This window comes from Haplochromis burtoni, unplaced genomic scaffold, assembly GCF_018398535.1.
Source record: "Haplochromis burtoni strain Fernald_Lab_line unplaced genomic scaffold, NCSU_Asbu1 Contig_19, whole genome shotgun sequence".
NCBI classification, from domain to species: domain Eukaryota; kingdom Metazoa; phylum Chordata; class Actinopteri; order Cichliformes; family Cichlidae; genus Haplochromis; species Haplochromis burtoni.
In genome coordinates this window covers 1,760,243-1,785,935 of record NW_024582380.1, presented here as the reverse complement: position 1 = coordinate 1,785,935, position 25,693 = coordinate 1,760,243, and the positions used below count along the sequence as shown (strand labels likewise).

Below are 25,693 nucleotides of genomic sequence, written 5' to 3'. Positions count from 1 at the left end.
GGGGGCTATTTGGTAAGTGGAGGGTGACTGTACAACTGAATGGTAACCATTGGTTACGACTGAACCCGTTGCTGCTAGATGAAGCTGATATATTCATGTATTCATCTCAATTAGTCCTCTCCGTGCATCCCCCAAACGCAGACACTCATCCCTCCTCGGCTGTGCTCCGCGCTTATCTTATTAGAATATTTTTATCCTGCGCGGATGCGAGGCCTCGCGCTCTGCTCTTTCCTGCGATGTCATTCCTCGTTTCCACCCCTTAAACCATCCGTCCTCTGCTCTCACGTTTCAAAGTTTTATGTGTGTGTGTGTATTTGCAGGTGCTGTGGGAAGTCTGTTCAAGTCGTTTTTGTTAACCGCTATCTTAGATCTCCTCTCAGCACAGAGGCCACGAGAGACCGCAGAGCTGACTCAGAAGCAACAACACTGTTGATTTTTTTTGTTTTGTTTTAGTTTTTTTTCCAACCCTCTCATCTAGCACAAACTCATTTGTCGAATTACTATTTCTCCAGGAGCGATTTTCAGTTGTCAAACGTGGCTTCCTGGGCTTGTTTTAATTTCATCCTCTATGCTGAAACTACCTCTGTGGTTTTTACAACCCCTAAAATAGCTTCAGGCAAAAAGAAGGAGAGGCATATTAAGACTGCTGGTTAGCTGCATTTTTGGAGTCCGCGATGATTAGGAAAAGTAAATGTAGGACATGGAAAGACGAGCGTCAATGTCCATAAGGCAAATTATACTGGACAATGGCGTATTGCTTTAAAAAAAAAAAGCACGTAAGCAGAAACACGGGATAAAACAATGAAGGCCCGTAATCTAAAACACTCTGGAAATGCATATTTTCCTTTCCATCAGAGATTGTCTGAGGTTGTTTGCCCTCTGCGTTGCCAACAACACATATTCTCAGTGTCTTTCTTCTCTGGCCAATAACTGAGCTCAAATCACAGCTCTGTGTCTGTCAGATGGAGCTTGCTCTGCCTCTCCACCATCCCTAGAACAGCGGTTTGTCTTTTCCAAGGCACACTCTGAAATGGCTTTGTTTTCCGACAGCCATTCAGTGGCACCCTCAGCCAGGGCCTGCCAAGAAGTCCGCCTCCCCCGAGCTGGAGCCCGGACTTGTTTACACAAACTCATCGGAGAAATATGGATGTATAATTATAGAGGCTGTTAGTTTTAATGTCGCATCCTCGCTATGGAAACCCACTGCGTGCTTGGTCAGCTCCGATGAGGGGTGGCTGATGAAACTCTGACCGGGTATGGCGTGAACATTTCTGTGGGAAGAGTTTTAGGGGAACGAGATAGAAGGGGAGGGGGGCAACTTCTTGATGGAATCGAATCAACACAGAGCAAAGCAAACAAACATGAATCACAAGGCGGTGATAGAGATTGCTGTGGTTGTCCGACGCATAAATACAGAGTCTAAATACTGCTCTGCAGGCCAGGACCAAACCCGTTTCTGTGAATTCAGCTCAGCGGCAAAATGTCCGTGTTCCATTCCAGCACGACCGCAGGCACACAAACACAGTAACAGGAGCAGACAAACACACAAGAGGCGTGTGCGTTTGTGTGTGCATGCATGCGCGCCCAACACACAGGCATAAATAAGCACAAAGCCACATAAGCAAATTCAAATATATATATATATACTCATAAGCTCACACTAGATTGCAAATAGATGCTTGCACAAAAACACAATCTGCTCGCACACATCCGTCCTCCATCTCTCTCCCTCTCCACAGATTTGCTTGCCTAATAGAAGCTGCTGTATGCATTGTGCTGTAGCTCAGCACGAGATATTCTCAGTCAGCTGTCCCACGAGTGAAAAGCGTGCACGCTGTCGGGAGCTTGTGCACGGGTGCCACGACGATTGGTTGTTTGGATGGATGGATGCTGAAAAGAAACGTGTCTTCAAATGAATATGTGTTGCGTTTTGAGTTCAGGCTCGCGCCGCCTCTCGCAGCGACTCGATGATTTCGTACATGTTTTTTTTCTCCCCAAACCCATGGGTCCAATTTCTCTCCGTCTCTTTTCTGTTCGTCTTTTCCTCCCCCCCTCCAACCCCCTTCCGTGCAACTTAATCTACCTCTCCATCCGCCTTTGCTGTTCCACCTATTTTCTCTCCTCCTTAGATCACCCCTCCACCCTCTCCCATCCCTCTTGCACAGTGACAGATTCTTCAGGAAACTGTTTCGAGTAAGCTAGACATTTTTGTGTGTGTCTGTCTGTGTTGTAGCTGTTTATTTGTGCTTGGGGGCACCAAGGTGGTGGGGCAAGGTTAAGCTCCTGAGCTCTTTTGCTGGCCTGTGCCAAAAAAACACTGGTCCTCGATCAGCGCCGTCTTTACCGTGTAAACGATACCAAGGATCAGGAGAGAGGAGAAAGAGAGGATGTAATCAGTGTGTGTGTTTGTGCATGTTTGTATATGCGTGTCAATTGCTTGCCTTTGTGCATATTAGGATGTAATCAGCAGCATGTTCTCTGTGGTCTGCTGTGCTTTTCTGATTGGGGTTTTTTTTGGGTGGTTAACGGGGGGAAAGGGAGGAAAAAGCGTGTTTCTTTCCCTGCTTCTTGTGTTGCAAGCCTGGCTTCAATGCTCGAGGAGCCGAATTGCGGTTTTGGAGCCTTGCTTGGAGCCCTGGCACTTTTCACATCAGCTCCATTATACACCCCACACCCACTTTAATATTGCTATATATCTAAAAAAAACAAACAAACCAATATAAACATATGTACATATATATATGTATATAAAAATATATATGTATATAATATATAATCCATCTGCCCATGTGCCACCATGTGTCTCAGGTTTGACCGTGTGCGTTTTACACTGCATGTTAGCTGCAGTCAGCTTTGCTCAGTCGCCTCCATGTTAGCAGGTACAGGAGATTCCCCCGGGGCCCAGGCACACAGGCTCACACGCTAATGTGCAAAAATTCACACATGCGGGCACACACACACGTGTACGATCGCAGGGACACGTGCACGCCCACACACCTGTGCACTGTCCTCTCTCTGTCTGTCTTTGTTCTGCTTTTTGCAGATTTTGTTTTTGTGGACAACAGATGGACCGACGTCGACTCTGTCCTCCATCACAAGTACACTCTCTGTCTCTTTCACTGACATCTCTCTCTCTGCCCTCTATCTCACTGCCTTTACATTATAATCTCTCCATCGCTGCAACACATCATCAGTTAGTTACTGAGCGAGAAAAAGCTCCAGTCGCTGATTATTGCAGGATCTCTTTTTCGGGGGGGTTGTTTTTGTCGTTAATTGAGCAATATCTCTCCGCTTTTTGATGGAAGCTGCTTTCTGACATCTTGTAACAATTAATCCACGTTTAGCTGAATCTTTCCCTTTTGATGTTGCTCACACCTGATTATTATACAAGCAGCATCATTAGCCTGAAGGCAGTTTTCTCACCTGGGTCAGTGCCTGGACTCTGCATCCTCCCCGTCCACCGGTACGGTTTCTTCTCACTTAGATTGCCTCATTTGGTTTGTTTTGCATCGCCTGTTTGAGAGGGGAAACGCTGCGCCTGCAGTAGGAATTATTGTTTGTTTGTTGGTTTCTCCATCTTTGATGTGTGTTATTGTGCCGAGAAACACCGGGCTCACTCAGCTGTCATAACTCTCCTCTGGAGGCCGTATTGAAAAGGTCAGCGAAAATGAAGCTCCTCTCTTGGGGGAGGATGAATGGATATGGTATGAGAGAGCCGCACAGACACACGAGAGCCTCGCACACTTAAAAATGTAAATGCATTACAAACATTTTCTACACGTCAGCGTGAGTGAACGTCGAGTTCGTCGACGTGTTCCATTGCTTCACCTCTGGTTTCTCTCACAGCAAGGTCACTCAAAGATGGCTCCTAGAGCTAGTCTATGTTTTTTTGGACCCTCACGGCCTTTGACATGACACTGCTATCTCCCACCACATTCCGATCCATCCCAGTGGTTCTTTTATCAGGCAGCGTGGGCTGATTTGTGGCTCGTGCGCCCTCAGAGGTGGATCGAGGAGGGCGACTCCTTTCTGGAGTCCAGAGTCCCATATCGGCCTTTGTAGACGACCACAGAGGCCGGAGAAAAGACAGCGAGGATCAGGTTTATCATCTGTCGGGATTTAGCGGGTGAACCACGGTTCACCTCGTGTGATTAGCAGTACAAATGAAGCAGGACGGAGGAAAAAAAAACAAACTTCAATGAGCATCCTGCTGAGGATCGAGCTTACTGGGGGACCTTGTTTGTACATCTGCCTCCTGATTACACATGTGCAACCTCACAATAGCACTACCACCCACTAATGTGGATGCTGCGGGATGTTTTTAAGGACATAACTACTGGGATTTATAGTAGGCTAAGCTAAATACAAAGGCATTTTCATGAGAGAAATAATAGGATAATCAGTGTTGTACACCCCCCCCCCCCTAAAAGTACAATAAGAATGAGGCCAGATTGCTGCAGTTTTGTTTTGCAAAAACAATTTATGGATTCAGCGTTCAGCAAGAGCATTGTTAATGCATTTGCTTTGGAGAAAAACAGTTTTTAGTGCATTCAAATAAAAAGTTGCTCCTCATGCATTTAACATTTGTGCAAAGAAGGCAGCAGTGTGCTATGGAAAGAGTTTTCTTCTACTTGAGGCATAGTGAAAAGGTGTCCCTCACAGTTATAGCATATAAAACCGCAGTTAGACCTTGTCCTTTGCAGCCTGTGAAGTAATCAGCTCTCATGTCAACAGTAAGGACAAAACTTGAGAAAAGCTGAATATCTTCAGACCAGTGGTTCCCTCATTATGGTCACAGTGTGGGATAAGAAACAGCCGTTCTTTTCCATTAATGCAGAAATGACGTTTTTCTGACTTTTGTAAAGGATGCCCAGTTGTTTTTTTTCTTATGGATAATGGTATCTGTCCCAAAACTGGCTTCATTTAAATGCCTCACACAGCCAAATGTTCATTTGCTAGTTTAATTCCTCAAGATGGGCTAACAGTCATAACATTAATACTTAATACGCAACATAAAATAAATAAAAGTCTGAATGCGTGGCTTAGTAGTGGACATAATTCACACGTCAAACCACTTCTTCTCCTCTGAAGATCCCCTGTTGGTATACCTTATTCATCCCATGTATTGAATTTTACTTTCTGATTTATCGCCGCCTTTACGATTTTTGACACATTTCATGTGAGGCGCTCATTTCAGGGCAGTTACTCTTAATATTCTCAACAGATACTTGTCTATTTTGCCTGCCATCTCTCTTGGCATCTCCCCAGCCCCCCCCTGTATAAAATGACAGTTAATAGAGAATGAAAATTGAATATTATGCTCCATTTCTTTGTGCATAACTTCCCAGAGTGAACATGACCAAATGAAATTGCAACAATGTTGAAGGGAGGTTTTTTTTTTTGGTTTTTTTTTTAAATTTTATTATTATTTCAACCTGAAGTGATCATTCATGCTGCGAAAAAAAGGTTCCTCATAACAAATTAGAACAGATTAGAAGTTAGTGAGGATGTTATCAGTCGGATGAAGATTTGAACTGAAATACGCGGTTAGAAGTCATGTTGACGGATTGTTAATGTGGATTAATGGACATTTGGAAGATGACAGCGATAGAAAGCAAACCGAGTCTCCGGCGGGATTAACGGGACAGCAAATACAGAACTGGCTTCTGTCTTTAACAGGGATGAAACTCATGCTCATTGTTAGCTGCACACACAGGCGCGCAATCAAGCCTTGTGCACACAGACATAATGGTTAAGACCGAGATAAACACCAACTCAGCAACTCCTATGTGAACCATATTAACCTTTAGCTTTAGAGAGCTCGTGTGTGCGCACACGTGTGTGTCCCAGCATGTGCAGCATCCCTGCTAACCTTTAGCTCGGACCGATAGGAAGGTGAAATGCCAGTTTTTTTTCCTCTCTCTCTCTCTCTGACCTACTTTCCCCTCTACTTATTTCTCTGAACACGCAACATTTCAGCTGCTATTAGTCAAATGATGCGCTGTCTACTGGGGGAGTTCAGAGGCAACGGTGTGTTTGTGTGTGTGTGTGTCTGTGTAGGTGTGTCACCCGTGGCTCGTGTAGCACCCTTGAATACACTAAACTAACAGGTGAACAATGTGTATGTGTGTGCGCCCACTAAGGCTGTACCTAGGAAAAAACAAACATACCTTATTGACAAGGAACAACAGCAAACAAAGAAAAATAACAGTCACAACTGTCTGTTTTTTCAAATGGTTAAGCCTGTGTAATTACACATTTATAGATGCTGGTCATCTAAGGCAAAGAGAGTTACTCCAGGCCACTACTTCAGGCTTTTTCCCCCCAGTTGTTTCTCTGCAAATGATTAGTGTTAAACTGCTGAGGTTTTCTGTGGCTGCAGCTCGATGATATCGGTGAAAAGAGCCATTACTGCCAATTAGCTACTCTGTCATTAGGGAGGGTTGTGTGGGCTACTGGCAACTTCTCCACACAACAGAATATATTATAGCTAAAATAACTGGTAAAAGTTGAAATAGCCAATATCTAAAAAATGCCCCATATTGGGAGCATTGGGAGCTGTGGGTAGGCTTTAACTGTAGTTGTCGGCGTGGTTTATTAAATTTATATTGAATGCTGTTGGCGCCGTCGTTGCTTCTCATAACTTTTAATAGTGTATGCAACAGCTTATAGTATTAGGAGCTTTAAGCCTCGCCTTCCATTGGGTTGCACAGTTTTATTGTGACAATCGATTGCATTCAGAATTCTGCACTCCCTCGGTGTGCACCTGTCAGATTGTGTGGGCTCAGGCTCTGAAGCATGCTTGCACATTTTGAGCAGGCCGCGTTTGTTTTCCCTGTGTGTTTGCAAATTTGTGCGCCTTGGATGTGTCTGCGTGCGCTCGTGCTGGGTGGGGTGCGAGAGAGAGAGAGGTTCAGGATGCGATGTGCTCTAAGAAGAGTCTGTCTACATCATGTCATGTTGGAGCGCGCTCAGTCTGTTCGTGTTTGAGACAGATGACTTGCCCTGCTCCCCAAGGTCCTCCTGTTATTCTGCATCCTTTATCTCCTACCGATCCGACAGACGGCCCTGCACCGCGTGCCTACTTTTTGTTTGTTTGCGTGTAGGTGTGCGGTGTGTATGTGTGTGCGTGCAGACTACTTGTGATCGCGCACGGGACAGTGTCGTCCTCTATCTTCGTCCAAGTGTGTGTGCGGACACGAGGGTAAGTTTGATGCTGTGTGGGAGCACAGGGGTTTTGTAGCATGCTGAGCTGGGAAATGAAGAGTGGAAAGTGCAGTGGTGTAAAAACTCTGCCCCACCGGATCCAGTGTAGAGGTGACACGCAGACACCCACAGCTAAATGATGCAGAAGCTCTCTGTGGCTGCAGGCTGTGGAGTCTTGTAGAGACGCACACATTCCACAGATAGACACACACACAGACACTTTGGGAGCCGCTGACAGGTCCTCTGCAGAGGTTAAAAGCTGTCATAAGTAGCCTTGAAGCACTTACCCTGTAGGGCTAGCTGGAAGTTCATAATGCCGTACCTCTGTCTTGATAATCTAGGACCACACACCTACACATAAAACACACACTCAATAAAAAAGTTGCAAAAGTCATATATATTCCCAGTGACATCTGTACACATTTTTACAAATGTGAGCTCCAATGCACATAAATGTATGCGCACACTCACACAGTTTACTCAAATGGATCCAGTTGCACGAGCCAAAAAACACACACAACTGAATACTTAGGGGAGAGTGTAAGAGAAATGTTGAGTGTGAGTGAGAGAGAAGCAAGCTGGCCGAAACACACACACACACACACACACACACACACACACACACACACACACACACACACACACACAGTAATGAACACAAATATTCAGATGCACACAATCCAGCACACATATGCTTCCTTTACTTCACAGAGAGATCACCTCCCACTTCTTCTCTCCAAACGGAGCCTCCCTCCTCCTCCTCCTCCTTCTCAACTCCTCACTTCATCACCTCCTTCCATATTCCCTCACCGGCATATGCACGCACACCCATCCTGCAAACCCCTACACACGCACACTTCAGACAGATCAAATCTCACCCCTGTCCAGCTCGCACACTCTCTCGGAATCTCCAGCTTCGTCTCCCGCCCCTCCTCGCACCCCTGCACGCACTCCTCTTTCCATCCCTTCCCTGATCACCACACATGTGCTCACACACACACCTCTCCACTTCACCTCCCTCTCTCACAGCCCCACAGCACCTCACCCACCCCCTCCTCCTCATCCTCCCCCCACCCTGCGCCATCCCATAGTGCTCTCTGCTGGGAGGATTTAGAGGTACCCTGTAATTTTGGTGCCGGAGGAGCTCTTAAGTTCCCTCATTTTGGCTACACAGGCAGCCTGTGTGTGTGTGTGTGTGTGTGTGTGTGTGTGTGTGTGTGTGTGTGTGTGTGTGTTTGTGTGTGTGTGTGTGTGCATGTGCCTGTTCCAACCTGTAGGCCCAAGTTCTTACATGTCTGTATATATATTTCTTGCAACACATTTCAAGTGTTGTGTGTGTGTGTGTGTTGTGTGTGTGTGTGTGTGTGTGTGTGTGTGTGTGTGTGTGTGTGTGTGTGTGTGTGTGTGTGTGTGAGAGAGAGAGAGAGAGAGAAAGAGAGAGGATTCTAATGAGGGCACAGGAGAGGAGCTCCCCCTCTGGCTGTATACTGAAGCAGTGAGCTAAGCAACAGTTGTGTGCACTGGGCCGCTAACCAGCCTTAAACCTCGTCTCTAACGCTGCTGCTACCTGCTCTCTGTACCCTCAGCAAAGTGGCTCCTGAGAGCAGACAGCACGTGGTAATGCCAGAGCTGGTGCATGGTGATGCTTGCAAGAGTAAATTGTAAAAAAAAAAAAAAAGCTTTTGAATGTGAAGATGAGAAAATCATCTGTGTCCACCCTCATTACTCAAAACCACATTCATTCTAACCTAAATTCAATATTGAATTTCCAAAATGGCATAAAAAATGCGCGGGACTAGCGTTGAAGATATGACTATTTTATATTGTCTGTCAGGTTTTATTACTGAAAAGAAACACGGGAATTAAAAAAAAAAGCCTCGGCCAGGCTGAGAGAGCACCCAATTCATCAGAGATGATGTGAAAAGTCTGAATGAATTTTCTTTGCTGGTGCCAAACCTGCGGAGGAGGCTACGTGGGAGAGTCGGCCAGTGAGAGGTTGGAGGTTGATTACTTATTTCCATTTCTATTTCTAGGACAAAGAAATGGAAGGCTGATGGGTTGGGACATCTATTTAGATCCATTTCATTCCACCATAATCAGGCTTTAGCCATGCCCTAATACTAAGGATTAGAAAAGGTTCAAAGTGCAAACATCTAGATCCCCCAGTATTATTTCCAGTCTGCCAACCTCACTTTGTGTTTGTGTCTGTGGAAGAGTGTGTGTGAGTGTGTGCATGCATTCTTGCATGCATGCCAGATCTGCTGGGGTGGGTTATCTCTGGAATCAGGCGCATAAACCTAATCTAACCCTCTCTGTGCTTATTCAGGAGTGAAATATTTTGTGCAAATAGGCCCTCTTTTCCTTCTCACCACTTTGATTCTGGTTCGGTAATGTAAACAAAAGCCGAGATAGGAAAGTCGCAGGTATGAGAAATAGCCATTTCTGCTGTGACGCTCTGTTTGATGCAGACACTCATACCTGCCACAGCTGCGTTAGCTCCCTGCTTTTGCCTCAAATTGATGAAAAAGCTCTTTGTGCTGGTGTTTTTCCTTGATGCTAAGTGTAAATGATCAGATTGTGGTTGTGCCTGTTTATGTATTTAGCTTTTTTTTTGAAAATATAGACATTATTACTGGTGGTTACTGTGACTACCCAGTGCCTGCTCAGCTCGTCTAAGTGGAAGTCTGAATGCTGTAGAGAATGGAAGTGGGGGGGTGGGGAGTGTTGTCGGTGGTGTGTGTGAAAGGTAGCCAATGAATGTCACCTCTCATCCACTTTCTCATTAAACAACCTGCTCTCTGTCTGTCACATGGGCTCTATCCATCCCCTGGTTTGGTGCTTTGGGCAGATGTTGCACGCATAGACACACACACAGCAGCGTTACGCACACTCGCGGACACACAGCCCATTGCGCTGTATGAAAGCAAGCCCCCCCCCCGGGCTGGACAGGAATAATAAGCAGCAGATGATTCATGATAGAGATGGGGAATGTATTCAGCAGGACCACCTGAGTGACCTCATTTAGCAGACCTGAGAATAAATATAGACCACCGCTTCGCACTCTAGCCTTAGCTCGCGTTGTCTTGGCCAGTCAGTGGTGCGCCTCTCACACTTCTCCCACTCTTCTCTTCAGAGCACCTCGGGGAGCAGCCCTTCCACTCTACCCTGTATGTCCTTGTGAAGTCTGTGTGCACTGGTGTATTTGCAAGCGCCTACATTCACATATGCATGTTAATGGGTTATGCTTTAGGTAATGTGTGCAGTAGTTGTACGTGTGTAGCGTTGGAACGGGAGCCTTTCTTCCAGGCCAGCTCTTTTTAAAAAATTTTTCCCCCCGTAAGGCTTCTCCTTGGCCGATACATTCGTGCTGTCGATATTTCCCAACATCAACATTTGGCACCTGGTTTCTCTTATGACTTCAGCAGCTGTAGATCTTTTGTTCCCCCCACTAGTCACTCTGTGGCCAGTGATCCACACCCACAAAAAGGGCCTTAAATCATACAAAAGCCATTCTTTGGAGCCGACGGCTTTATTAAAAAAAAGCAACATTCCTTCATGCAATGACCAGCTCTTTCTGTATTCTGAACCGCTGCACTCTGAAACAGTTTGTTCCCCCAAATCATTAGCAGCAGACTGGGAGTTTCTTTGTTCTTCATGCTGTCGTTCCTTTATCCCCATGTGTTTTTATCTCTGCCCGAGACACACGGGAAGACCCAATTTCCCAGTTTCCTCTTTCCAAAATGCGACACGACCGTCGGCCTTTTAATATCTGAAAATCCAGATTTGGATTAGCGTCAGTATGCGAGGGATGAAATGAAAGAGAGGGAGGGTTAAAGAGGGGAGGACAAATTGAGTGAGAGGAAGAAGTGATAGAATGAGCGAAAGGCTTTTAGATTTAAAGAGGAGGAAGCTGGCAGTATGTCTTTATTTGCAGAGTAAGGTTGGGGGTTCTGAGAAACATGGCTGGCAGGTTTTTTTCCTCTGATCTTTGACATGATAGATGTGAATGCACCGATATCAGGCAACACAGGAATGCACGTTTCTTAACGGTGTGCGAGTTTCGAGATTTAGTGCAGGTTTTTAAATGCGCTCAACAGTTGTCTCTTTAGTTGATTTCCATCTTGAATAATACTTAAAAATGATTCACATAAGGAAATGTGGTTAAAATTGGACACATTTAATCGGATTATGAATTTCCACTGGTACAGTAAAGGGCTGAATTATTTGACTTTTAAATGGCCTGAATGCAAACAACATATAAAGCAATCATCTCTTTATAAATCCTGCTCTGTTTTCAGTCTCAGTTGTTTGGCTAAACAGAGGCCCCAGAGGGGCAACTTATCATTATGCCACATCAGTACTGCACAGGCCCGTTCAGCCAGCCTGAAGGAATAGTTAATTTAGATGACAGGAGTAAGTTAACACTGAGTAGATTTGCTCTCCTGGAGAGGATATAAAATTCATAGCATGAAGCTCACTGTTAGTCAGATTATTCAAGCGCCTTTGAGCTTGATCTTCAAAGAGCTCATTTTTTTGTATAACCTTGCCCTGGAAATTTAAAAATTGAACGAAGAGAAGAAATTGGGTGGAAAATGGCAGGATGAGGTTAGCACTTGTGGCAGCGTCTGGGCCATTCGGGGGTGCGCCTTCAAAACTGGAAACAGGCCTGTTCACCTCACTGTCTTTGAATGTTCCCTTTAGAAGAGACACAGTCCCTGTGTAGACTTTACATAAATCATAAGACTCACTTAGTCGTGAGTGTTCTTTCACATTAATGCCCCACGAAAATTTCAAGTCTCTCTCGCTCTTATTTTTTTTCTGGTCCTGCGCAGCGCCGGGCTCCTCTGGCCCCCTCGTATATATTTCGGTGTCCGGTTCACTCAGTCGTGTTGAGTCTACAGCGAGGGGGAATTTGCCAAATAGCCCCTGACATGATGTTATCACAATCATTCTCGCAAATTATCGAGTTCTCCGGCCACGCTGACAAAATGTTGTGGTTCTCGTTGTAAATTTGCCGCCGACTCTTGAGTGCGATCTGATAATGTAGCATAATATTAGTGCAATTCATTATTTGGTTTTCTTCAATTTTGCCGAAGCACAAAGCTGAAATCCCACAGGGCAACAAAATGTCAACATTAATAACACTTAGGAGTGATGGGACATGAATCAGCTAGATGAGCTTTTACGTCGCTCCGGAGCCAAATTTCAACACAGAGCGATACAACATCAGTTTCTAGCAGGGGAACGCGTGTAGAAACACTGATGCACCGTGCCAGCCGTGTTTGTAGTGCATTGTTTGGACCCACCCAACTCCCCTGCCTGTTGCCAAGTCTGCTTCTCTTTGTGTCATCATTAGATAAGCAGCCTCTCCAAGACTATCTCATCATAATGAGGGTGCCATCTGAGGCAATCACCCAGGGAGATGGTCATTGAGTTAAGAGGGAGGGAAGGGGAGGGGTAGAGCCAGATAGTGCTGATAAAAAAAGAAGACTAAAAAAAAACCTAAATGAAGTGAGCGGAGGGGAAAAAAAGCAGGGAAAGAGAGAGCAAGACGGATAATGCGAGGAAGAGAAACAAAAGCATTTCAGAGGAAGGGAGTGAGTTGAAACGGCAGACTAAGCGGAGATGGAGATCATTTGGGGAATTCCAAAATTAGAGCTGCCATCATATGCACCCACACAGGCGCATGCCCACACACACACACACTCGAGCACGCATACAGCCGTGTGCTTAGCTGCCCAGTGTTAAGGTCAGAGTCACACTCTGTCTCCCTAGGTCATTATCATGGGCCCTAAAATAGACGGCCAATTGTATCGCGGTGTCTGAAGTGAATGTGACATTGAATAAACAGCCCTCAACCCTGAGCTCCTCGCTCAACTTAGGGAACGAGCGTGCGCTTTGAAACAAATGCAGAGAGGCTGACACGCACACATGCACCAATATAAAAATGGACACACACACACACTGAGGGAGGCATTTAGCTCGCTGCAATACCAGCAAGTAGTGACACATGTGGCTCAGAGGGAGTAAGCTGCTGGAGGAGTTGGCAAGCAGCTGGAAGTCTTGCTGGCATGCCTCACTGCTAAACTATGCACAAGTAGAAACACACACACACGCAGGTTTGACCATGTTTCTTCTCTTCACCTCAGCACCCACCTCCCTCAGTAGACTCTAATGTTGTTCCATTCATTTGACTTCACTTTATTGTGTTAATGAGACACACCGTTGAGAGAAGCCGGCGGTTGATTGAGGATGAGAACGGCTAATCACTGGAACAGCTAATCAGTGCTTGTCGTAAATATTGATTAGTTCTGTGCGTTATGGACGTGCTCATTAACCGGTGTGTCATCTTCTCTCCCCCCCACCCCCCCACTTCTCTCTTCTTTACCCTCCATCAACGTCCTCCCACTTCTTCTCATTCTCTCTCCCTCTCTTTTTTCCCCCCCACTTTCTCCTTCTTACCCTCCAGCAACCTCCAACGGTACAGTCGAGGGCCTCGAGAACCGGGAGGGAGGCGTGTGCAAGAGCCGAGCCATGAAAGTCATCATGAAAGTCGGGCAAGGTAAATGTGCGCTCACCTCACATGTAGAACACAATACAGCGCTTCTGCCTCAAAGCGATGTTTCACTTTGGTGTGACATTTTCATTTAACGCCGTGCGTTACTAGTGTGACACGACTGCCTCCGGCCTCCGACCAGACCTGGTCTGCGGAGCTGTTAAGTTACGCTAGAAAATAGATTGGCCACCAAGGTTAATATTATTGTCATTTTTTTATTTGACTTCTTTGAGGGCAGTACCTAATTTATTGAATTTGAGCGACGTGGCGATGATGGGACTCGATAAAATGTTGACATCTAAACGAGCTGCTCCAGATAAAATGAAATTAACATTTACAAACTAGATTTGGACTTTTCTGTGTATAATGAGGAAAAGATGATCTGATATTAACCTGTTATTATTTTTTTGTGTTTATTATTCTAAAATATTTAAGAAAAAAATCAAAATAGTATTGTTAAAGCAGTATTTTGTGGTAGTTTAGAAAAAAATATAGTTGTAAAAGAAGATAATAAAAACACGGTGAGATCATCAATATGAACAATTTTCTAAAAAAACCCAAAAAACTTACCAAATAGTAAAAAAAAAAAAAAAAAAGATATTTAGGCTAATTAAGTACAAATTGTTTACAGTTATGCTGAAAGTTAATTCCAGTCGTTTTCAAATTTCATTCAAACATGTTAAACTTTGAATTAATCTTGACCTTGGAAATAATTATTTGATACTTTCTTTCGTATCTTGTAGCTTTTATCAGAAGAAGTGTTGTATTTTATTATATTTCATCAGTTATTTGATGAGCAGTTATGGAAGCTTTGCATGTGAAGTCGTTTGTAGCTTTCAATTAATTGTTACAAAATTGTGTATTTTTTAAACACAATTTAAGAAAACGTTTAATTATTACAAAAAAATAAATTCCAGTTTTAGGCATCACTTTAAAATCAGTAGCTATTGATTCATTTTGGACTGTAGGGCAGGCTGAAATACTGCAGTTATTACCCCTTTGATATCTGTGTTGCATTACATAGTTACAGGCAATATTGTAAATCAATAACTAGGACTACTTTATAGATTACACTATTGAATTTTCAGGATTTGTGCGTCACTGACCTGATTTGCCACCCATTGAATTCCTGTCATCATTTTCACTTGAACAGAGCAAAAAAAAAAAAAAAAGAAAGAAAGCACTACCTCAATATAGATTGTCATTAGCATATAAAGTTACATTTACCCTAATGGTTGATTTTATCCATTAGCTCATCTCTACACTCGTACACTAGTTTTGAATACATCTTAAATATCCACAAACAGTTTTTGCACAGTGTGGAAAATGAGATCCCGGAGGAATAACAACCAAATGAGAAACATCTATGAGGAATGACTCCAGTTCCAAATTGTAAAAAAAGGCCTCTGATGTTCCTCGGCTGTGATTCTTATACAGTAATCACAGAACGAAAATGTGTTTGAAATTGGTATGTAAGTGCACGGTCGGGGCAAGTCATCTAAAAATGCTAGAAGTAAACAAGCTCACTTTGTTTGGATATCTTTGGTCGCAACATTTGGTTTGCATCATACATTTCACTTTTATACGCAGTTTTACTTGATATGTGGACATCCATATCCTGAGTTTGACAGAATACAGTACACAGATGTGTTACTCTGTAAACATTTCCCCAATCCTCAGTTTGGTTGTTTTGACCGAAAGAGACACTAACCACCATCTGAGAGGAACATCTGCCTGCCACAGTGATCTGATTCCAGCTTAAAAGCTCGATCCCAACATCCCGTCAAAAATAAACTCGCTCAGTCTCGCTGAGAAATCTCCAGTGTGTGTGTGTGTGTGTGTGTGTGTGTGTGTGTGTGTGTGTGTGTGTGTGTGTGTGTGTGTGTGTGTGTGTGTCCGCAAATTTGTGTGCAGATATTTGAATTCTGGCTTGCGAGATGACAGCAGCATATCCTGGCAGCCAGAGAAAGAGAGAGAGAGAGAATAGAAGCTAACAAGCTGCTGATGCTAGCAAGGTCTGAGTGGGAACAAATTCAGCAAATACAGTGAAAAATACCCACAGCAATCTCACAAGGAGACAGCCGTTGCATTATCTTTCCATGTAGGTCAATTTGAGCATCCAATAGCCTGGGATTGCAATCCCCTCGCAGAATGACAACACGGATGCATGAGTGCGGGGTTTTACGCCACGCTATTAACTGGGGGGAAACAATTTCATCGTTTAACGTTAATCAAAGTTGAAAGGAAATGTCCTTTTCGAGGAAAGTTCGAGGAAAGTTTGTCTCAGCTGGAGTGTGTTCCTGTACCTCCTGGCTGTTCCTCAACTTCGCCAGAGCGATGCGCTCATTTTCCAAAATGGTCCATAGCGAGCTGTCACTCACAATCAATGTGCCCTAAAAACCTTGATAGAAAAGATGCTGTTGGCCCTGCTGCTACTACTTTTAAATCTATTTCTGCGGGCGGAACTTTTGATGTATAATGTTCCCGTCCAACCCAGTAACTATTTGAAGAAGGTCCTCGAGAAATTAGAGCGTTGACAGGAACTTTGATTTTGCTGCTGTGTACTTTTTCACATTATTATTCTTTTTTCACTAAAGCCAGATGTATCTGTCTACCTGATATATATATATATATATATATAATGTGCATACTCTGCAGTGTTAACTTTAAGATATTACCTTCACCATCTGTAATCCAGCGAACAATTATTAGTGCTGAATACTGGAGTATATTCAGCTAATAACACACCACTTTATCCATATCGACAGGCTTTAACATAAATTCATGGACTTGGAATTAAATTACTAAAGAAATCAGTTTTTAAATTAATACACAAATTGAATACATTTGGCTCAGAGATTGATCTACTCCATGGTTAAATGTAATTTCTGCAGTATCTTGACATTTAAATGACTCAGCTTTAAAATCTTCAGTGGACTAATCATTACAGAAAGCAGGCCTTATTTACACTCCTATACTCGTATCTTCTGCAGTCACATAAGGCTTTGCTTTAGCAAACGCTAAAACCTGGGCTCCGCTTGCTTCTGACCCCAGATGCTGCCGTGTTTGACTGTTTGCTTCACATTCCCTGCGTATCTGTAGCTCGAATGCCAGCTCCTCCTCTTGCCAGATCCCCAAGATCTTCCCATATGTCCCCTTGTACTCCTTTTGCACTTTCACCACGATTGTATTCTGGTGACTCACTCCACTGTGAGATATGTGCACATTCTTCTAATGCTACATTTGCATTGCATTTCCATTTCACTGTGACAACACGTCTTGGCAGAGTCACGTCGAGTCATCCGTCTCTGACACATTGATATTTAATTGTTTTTTAAATGCCTCGCATTCTTTCCTTTGTCTTCAAAAAGAAGAGAAGCCGAGTGGAGGGGGGGGGGGGCGTTCGAGGGTAAGCAGGAAGCCTATTTTTTTATACCTACACTGCTGTTCAGCACGCTCTTATCCCCTCCGCTACACTCGTGTCACTCATGTGCTCATTAGAAATGTGTTGACTCACCGCCTCGATCGCATCTCCCCCTCATGTTTTCTCTCCCTCTCTTCTTCTCTCCCCAGCAAAATCTGTCTTTCCCTTCTATCGCTCCATCATTGTCTCCCTCACTCACTCGCGTTCTCCTCCTCGTCCCCCACCTTCCTCCTCCTTCTGGTGGGTTGGCAGTTCTGAGGTAGTTGCTGTCTGCATAGCTAAGGGAAATGTCAGCAGTACACGCTCGAAAAATGGGTCAGAACGTTAGAACACTCCCTGCACATGCTCAGTGGTTGACACAGTGTTGTGGCTATATTCATGGAGTGAATCAGATCACTGTGTCCTCTCATATCCTCTGCCATGCGTGAATGTTCCCACTTCTCACTCCTGTCTTTCCTCATCAATTATTGACAGCGCACAACAGCTCACGCCTAAGGTTCACCACCGCTGCAATCAGTAAGCAGCGATGGGCTGGTGTGGACATGGAGAACATGGGGGAACAGTGCGGTTTATGCTCCAAAAAACAGAAGAAGAAGAAAACGAATTAATGCTCTCATATTTCTTTCCTCCTTTGTTTTCCTTTTTCTTCTATCATATCTGCCAGACGCCCCCCAAAACCACCACCTCCCCCTGCACTCCCCACGCTGATCATTCTCTAGTTTGATTTGGCCAAGCTGGGGTGGAAATAGGAAGTACACGCCTAGACTGAAAGGCTCTTTTCACTCACACACACACACACACACACACAAACTTGCCATGGGGGACTCGAATGTAAATTGCCTCCTCACACGCCCTCCTCTCTATTTCGCACACACGCCCCTTGAACAGCCCTTTGGGCAGATGCAGATAAGGCCTGATAGAGAAGAAGCATCTGATAGTGTACTGTGGCATCCATCTGGCTGGCTACGGTAATAGCTTATAACTGTCTTCTGTCTGCCGACCCTGCCCTTGTAAAAACCACGCTGTGGACCCACCAGTGTTTACTGCACAAAGACTTCAAAGTGTGTTGGCTGAGATCACAACAGACAGAGAGATAAACTGTCTCTTTCCTTTGCGCCTCACCTCAAAGCTTATGCAATCCCTTCCTCTCCTTGTCTCCCCCATTTTCTTTCCTGTCCTTCTATTCTCTTCTCCTCAGAAGTCTGCCTCTTTCTGGCAGAGTTAAAGCCGAAGCAATAAATAAGGCATATTATGGCCTTTTAACGTGATGAATAATGTAAAACAATAAAAAGTTAATATATAACTACTTTACCCTCATTCTGCCATGCCTAAGTGTATTGTAAGTATATTGTAGGTGTGTGCATTGGTGTGTGCGCATGGCGGTGTGTGTGTGTGTCTCATGAATGTGTCAGTGTTGGAAATGGCTGTCTGAGTGTTTGCTGAAGGAGCTGCTGATGTAGATGTGAGCTCGTTTTTTTGGGTTTTTTACAGCAGGACAGGGATGTTGGCGTGTTTCACAGACGCTCGCTAACTTGTCCTTCCTCTTTTTTGTGCTTTCATCTTTGCCTGTGAAACACTTTCAACACACGCAAAGATAACCTTCTCCCAACACAAAAGATATATCAAAAGATAATAAAAGTAATCCGTGGCGTCGCAGAGAACAAGTCATTGTAATTCAGCATATGCAGCTCGTCAAGGCTAAGTTTTTCTGTGTGCGTTTTATTTCCTACAGTTCCAAATGCAAACCCTGCCGTGCCGGAGGTTCCAGGCAACACCATACCCGAGTCCAGTCCCAGTCTGCCTGACCAGGATCGGCCGGGAGCAGAGATACCAGGAAACACTGGTGAGCAGACTGACTGATATTATTACCATAAACTGCAGCTTAACACTTCATTAAAAATGCTTTCTAGTTTCTCGAGTGCAAATATTTTAGTAAAATAAAGGTTTGTGAAATGTAAAAGAAAAAAAAAGTAGAGAGGGAGAGAATATTCACAGCCTCCAGGCTTCTTCATAATTAGTCACATTTAGCCTCAAAAGAGAAAGTAAAAAATGAAGTCTGAATTCTCTCATATGGATTTTTCACCCCTCCAGCAGTCCTTTGATTTTGGGGGTCAGCATGCTAACATACTTGTAAAATCACAGGTAATAAAACTCCCCAAAAGTACAGGTGCAGTCCAACAACATGAAACGCCACCGTAAAACAAATACAGCTCACTTTACTTATTCATGCTGTACACACAGGGTGTACTGCACCCAAGGAGACTCAAAGACACACTTTTTTTTATTATATATCTTTTTAAACCTCATTAGAATTGCAGATAAATGAAGATTAGAGGCAGCGATAATTGAAGAAGTCACATGAGCCTCCTCGGATGCTCTGGGCCCTCCTTGTTTCCTGTTTTTACCAGCACCTTTCATAGCTGCTTCCCACAGGAGGGACCGCTTTCTTTTTCTTTTTTTGATCACTCCCCGTGCTAACTTTTTGACTTACTCCACAACTTTCGATGCTACAAACTTCCTCCAAGTACAGACTGTTCTGCCTGTCCCAATGTGATAAGCTGTCCTCATTTAATAATTGCTTATTTGACACTAGTTGCTCTATAAAAAGATTTCCTAATGTCACTTTTCCTCATACCTGGGCTTTTGCCTGTCTGCCATTGTTAGATCAGTGATTATGTCAAGTGAAGAAGTGGAGGGCGGAATGAAGGACGAGGCAATGCGGTTTGAGGGGCAGATATTTCAGGAATGACATTTCTGACAGCCTCTTTTTCCAGCTTTCTCCAGCAACCAGAGTGTAGAAAATTCCTCCAGTTTCTGATTTCGCTGATAAGGCCAGAACTGGTAGCTTTCCTTGATGCCATTTGGTTGCGATAAGGCATGAAAAAAAGTTTGAAAACAAAAGCAGAGCCAGCCCCTCCTTCGTTAAATGGTTAAGTCCAGGAGTGGCCAGATGATTGCGGAGACACAGTCATTAAGCGGGGATGGCAGTCTCTGGAGTTATGAGACTTTTGTGTGCCTGTGCGGGGGTCACGGACAGTAAAAAGGTGGTGCTGGGAGAGGGGCGAGTGCTGCTCTTTGGCAGCAGCTGCATGCATACATGGAAAACAGATTTGGTTCTTCTCATATTTCAGTCACTGGAGGAGCCAGTCATTCTCTTTTCCAACCAGTAACAACCAACCTTGCCTCCCCCTCCACCCTGAACCCCTTAAACAAAGGGTTCAAATAAAATCAGATGCTCAGATATGCCTTCCTCATTTTTTTCCATATCTCATTTGGCCTTTGCCATATAAACCTTGACATGTCGTACGACTTGCCCAGGCACAAATCCTATCATGGCCGGAATCTTTGTTATGTTGAGTGATGACTACAGATTTCATTAGAGGCCTATTCTTGATTGAGCTGATTCAATTAGATTACATCAATGGGGCTGTTAGTCATGTTGAGCAAACAACAAACTGAGCTGTGCTCGCAGTCGATTCAGACTGCAAGATGTGCACACGACAGGACGGGCTTACTGTAAATGGTCTGCAGTCTCTAAGGGACTATATGAAAATTACAGTGGTGGTGGTGGCGTTGGGTGCTCAGCCTTATTCACCACCAAAAAAAAAAGGAAAATGGAATAAGCTTGATGCTTTTATTAATATGTTCATTGCACACTGTTACCCCCAGCCCCCCTACTCCGTACTTCTGAATATAGTGAGATTAGGCCGATTCCAGCCACCAAATGAGTGAAGCAACAAGAGGCGATAGCTTTGCACCTCCTCCCCGAATGGAAAGCACACAACCACCACCACATATTCTTTACACATGGCCAAATGCAACTCTGCAGAGCGCATGACAAGCAGGTTTCTCATGTATGCATTTGATCTTTTTGAATAATAAATCTCACAAATGCAAAATGTGAAATAGCAGAAATATGGGCCCCCCCAAAAAAGATAAAAAGACTTGTCGTTTTTTTCTGCAAGAAGTCAGACGGGAAAAAGTATAAATTACGATATTCTTGATTTTCCTGACCTTCTTTCCACTGTAATCATTTTTTATACAGTCCCTAAACCCCCTTTTTCTCTTTTTATGTGTGTTTTCCAGACCACATGAATCAGGACCAGTCCGGGTCTTCAGATTCAGAGGGCATCCTCAGGTCCAAAGCGGCCCTGTTCTCCGTCATCGGGGTCGGCTGCATCATCTTCCTCCTGCTCATCCTCCTCCTCGTTATCCTCCTCATTAAGATGCGCAAGCGGGCCAGGAAAAACGCCCACTCGCAGCCCCGCCCCTCCGCGCTGTCCCTCAGCACCCTGTCCAACCCCAAGCTGCCAGGGGGCACGGCTGGGACGGAGCCCAGCGACATCATCATTCCGCTGCGGACAGAGAACAACTACTGCCCTCACTATGAGAAGGTGAGCGGCGACTATGGCCACCCGGTCTACATCGTCCAGGAGATGCCGCCGCAGAGCCCCGCCAACATCTACTACAAAGTCTGACGCGCTTTTGCGCAGCCGGCGTCGCGGTCAGGAGATAGAAAGAGAGAGAGAGAAGGAAAAAAAAGAGAGGAGCGCTTGACTTATGTTCGTGGGAAGGACACTTTCCTTTTGCATTTTCGGGGAACTTGTTTCTTCAAGCCCGTGTTATTTCTACCACCTGCTGCACAAATCTGGAGAACCGTGCACTGACCAGTAACCAGCGGGGTTAGGAGCTGACGGATGAGAGACAGAGGTTTATTCTGTTTGTTTGGCTTGCCTGACAATCCCCACCTTCTTCCCTCCTCCTCCTCCCCCCCACTTTGCCTCACCTCCCACCTCCCGTACCGTTCTCCCAGCTGTGTTCTGACCGCGAGGAGGGTGGGTTGCGGGGGGGGGGAGACACCAACAGATGGAACTCAAACTTCGTCGTTCGCTGTCCCTTTGTGGGGACGGGATATAACTTATCTCAGTTCCCCAAAGTCTGCTCTACACCCAATTAAACACACCACCCTAGCACACTAAGGCAGGAGCAGGCAGACGCAGGCCCGAACACCGCTCGGCCTGCAGTTTGTGTGCAAGTGTTGGAAAAAAACAAACTACAAAACAAACGTGTGTGTTTGTGTGTGTGTGTGTGTGTATGCGTGCATTTCTGTGCATGTGTGCGCGCGCGTGTGTGTTAGTCGGGGCTCCGTGCTGGGCCAGGAAACTCTCCAGATAGCTCAGGTATCAGACACAGTGTGTGAAATAATGTGTTCCTCTCCCTTCGCACCTCTGATGTTTGCCTTACTATTTTTGATGGAGGATTTCCTTGAACCCCGATTCAGTTCACAAAGCAGTTGTATTTTGTTAGACTTTTCCTACAAGTGCACAATGTATAGAGTTACATAGAGCACCATTATTGCTCCATCTTCTCATCACCCATATCATCCACTGCTCCCATTTTTTTTCTTTTTTTCTTTTCCTTCCCCGTAAGGAAATACCTTGACCTGGACTGCTGATGTCAAGGTGTGTATGTGTGAGTATGTATGTTTCCAGGAATACTCCTATCTCTGCTGGCCTGATATGAGCTTTACCATTACAACTTCTCTGTGTGTGTGTTTTATCAGGGCGTGTCTTCCATTAGTGTGTTTGGACATGTCCAGACCCGTTTGGTGTCTGAGAAGCCTTATTGGCTTAGAGGTAGAACACTAGGTTACTGTTGCAAGCTTCAAAAATGACACACACAGACAGAACGACGCGCCTGCAGAGAGACAAGCCCGAGCTCTTGCAAAACCCTTTCAGTGCTCCAGTTGGCACTGATCTTTACTGTGTCTGATGAGCTTTCAGGGCGATTGTTTTTAAGACAGCAGGCAGGTTGATATTTGTTTATTCTAGCTTTTGGAGCCACAGTGTAAGCATCAAACAATTTCATGCTCGCTGCCTGGGCAAGGTGGGCGTAGGCTGGCACTGATTGGCTGGCCTACATAGGTAGGATGCCCTATATATAAGTTGGATGGAGAGCTACAGCTGAACACAGAGCTACAGTATTATCAGATGCCAATTGGCTGCCATCTGTGGATGAGTCAGTGGAGTGCACAGTTAGCGGTGTCGCCAGCGTGTGACTAATCTGTGTGCCATCTCCATGCCCACACTCACCAGCCGGGGAGCAGAGAGAGTGAGAGCGGCGGCTAGAAGAGAAAATGTTCCTGTGACTTGGCTTTAACCTGCGAGGGTGATGGCGGTGGGAACGAGGGGGTGACGGGTGAGGCGGAGGTAGCTTTTTTAGCGTTCACCCCCCTCCATCCTCTCGCCAGTTGTGCTGTGAATAAAAATGCTGCGCAAATTATTCCACAGTCAAGGTGTTCAGCCAGCGAGGACACTGCAGACCAGCTATCACACAGCCCAGGGCAGCGGCACCGAAACAGGATTTACTGCTGCTGGATGTGTGTGTGCACGCAGAGGCTCGCTGCGTGAACGTGTAGGTGCTCATATGTGTGAGTGCTTATTTGTGCTTATATTTGCAGTTTATTTCTGTACGTATGCGCACATGTGTGAGTGTGTGTAAGTGTACCCTTCTGTGGTCCAGCCTCTGAACAGACCTTTTTTTTTTGGGGGGGGGGGGGGGGGGGGGGGGGGGCTTGTGGAAGTAGGTGCTCCAAACAGTGTGGCTGCCAAAGTACAGAGTGCCGCAGTCCCGGTTAATGATGTGCGAGAGGAGAGGGGAGCAGATAAGGACAGCCATTCCTCGGCACGCAGACATGAGCTGACGTTTGACGCACATGTGCGCGCGCACACACACACACAAACACACCAAGACTGACGGGTCCAGGTTTATCTCCAGTCAAACGGTCAGGCTGCCGGTTAATGTTTATTCACCGGTAGAGACACCCATCATCCGCTGCCACATACTGTTGCCATCCACTGACAGACACTGCTGAGTTAAAAGGCAGCCCAGCTTGAAGACTCTGGGAAGACTCCAGTGGCTTTTTTTTTTTTTTGTGCGTGTCGTTAACCTCAGAGTTAACAACCTAAACAGCTGCTTGTGCTTTTGTGGTCCTGTGTTTTAACTCAGCATGCAGCCCTCAGCGGCCCTCTGCGAAACACATCTAGATCAAATATTTTTGTTTCGGATCGCCGCGCATCCGTTCACCTACACCAGCTTAGGGAGTCATTACCAAATTACCACAAACCCATATCTCATTTTCATTCATTCTAGTAAACCACTTAATGTTATTCGAGTTTTTTTTATTTTTATTTTTTTTGGGGCGGGGTGGGCGGGGTGGGAGGGGTATAAAACAGTCAATGTAAATATATGGATAGAGCCCAATTTAAGATGTAATTTCACCCGAACACTGCTCACAAGGACAAAAAAATTAAGATTAGATTTTTGTAATGGAGGATGTTTGTAAATAGCTGTCTTTTTAAAGTGTGTTTTGTATGAATCCTTGCATTTTTTTTTTTGGTTTGGTCTCTGCAACATGTTTTTATTTACTTTTTCCTTTAGAGTTAATATTGCAAAAGTTCACATGAGCTGCCTTTTTTTGTGCAGCTTTGTCCAGTATTGTCAAAATAAAGAAAAGTCTTTGTTACCACATGTGTTTTAAAAAGAAAAAAATGGGGTTCAGATTTTTATTTTATTTTATTTTTTACATTGCCATTAAACACAAATTGTACTAGAAGCTGTTCAGGACTGAAGCTTTGTCACAGAGTGGCTTTGAAAAGGATGCGTCACGCTGAAGCTGTGAGTGATAAGGCCTGTTGGAGACGGCACTTAACTCTGCATATGAAGACTGTTATTCCACTGCCTTTGAGTTACCTGCACCTTCCACTCCATTATAAGATGTAAAACACTCTAGGCCCACAAAGATGAATCTTTCCTCAGTTTTAATAAGTCTGTCGGGCCAGACTGAGAAAGAGAGAGATGTAGAGAGAGGGAGAGAAAGGAGGAGAAAAGGAGGCCATGTATGAGTGTGTGGCCGTACTGCGTTCGCCAATAAATCATCTGGTTTACACCACTCATTATCTCCCAGGCGGTCCTTTGTTTTAAAGATGCTCTCTCCTTCTCTTTCCCTCCCTCCGCCCCTCTCCTTTGTCATCACTCCCTTCCCAATTTAGCACAAGGATGCTGGTCGCTCGTGGCACGAGCCTCACTGTAGGTTGATTTCTGCTATTGTTCAAAGCCACAGTATTATTTTTCAATGTGCATGTGTAAGCAGAACCTGTTGAATTCGTTTCCCTTTGTTTGAATCACAGCTGTCGAGTTTTTGTTTTTTATTTCATTTTGCCGTTCACTTTTTTTTTCTGCAGCTTCTCAGCATAACCTGTTGGCACCAGCTACAATGGAAATAACGTTCCACCAGTTTGGAAACTACCGCATATTGATAAATAAAATTTTTCCCATGGAACTTGGTCTGGAGTGATGTTTTTTCTTTTCATTTTGTCATCCCCCCTTCTTCAAAGCCTTATGAATGTGGGCAAAAGATTTAATTTGCCTTCCCACTGACCACCTTCGTACATGGTGGGAGCACAAACCAGTCGCCCACGCTCGAAGCATTTCCCCCTCACTGCCCC

At 44.8% G+C, this 25,693-nt stretch overlaps 1 protein-coding gene across 1 annotated transcript in view; it reads left to right on the top strand.

Moving 5' to 3' along the window:
• Positions 1–23,751, top strand: part of efnb1 (ephrin-B1) — a 56,501-nt gene extending 32,750 nt beyond the window's left edge. Inside the window, exons 3-5 of the mRNA XM_005916496.3 lie at positions 13,676–13,768; positions 18,919–19,029; positions 21,273–23,751. Of these exons, the coding sequence (XP_005916558.1) occupies positions 13,676–13,768; positions 18,919–19,029; positions 21,273–21,664 (596 nt within the window). The 3' untranslated portion in view covers positions 21,665–23,751. The remainder of the gene's footprint in view (positions 1–13,675; positions 13,769–18,918; positions 19,030–21,272) is intronic.
• The last annotated feature ends 1,942 nt before the right edge of the window (positions 23,752–25,693 follow it).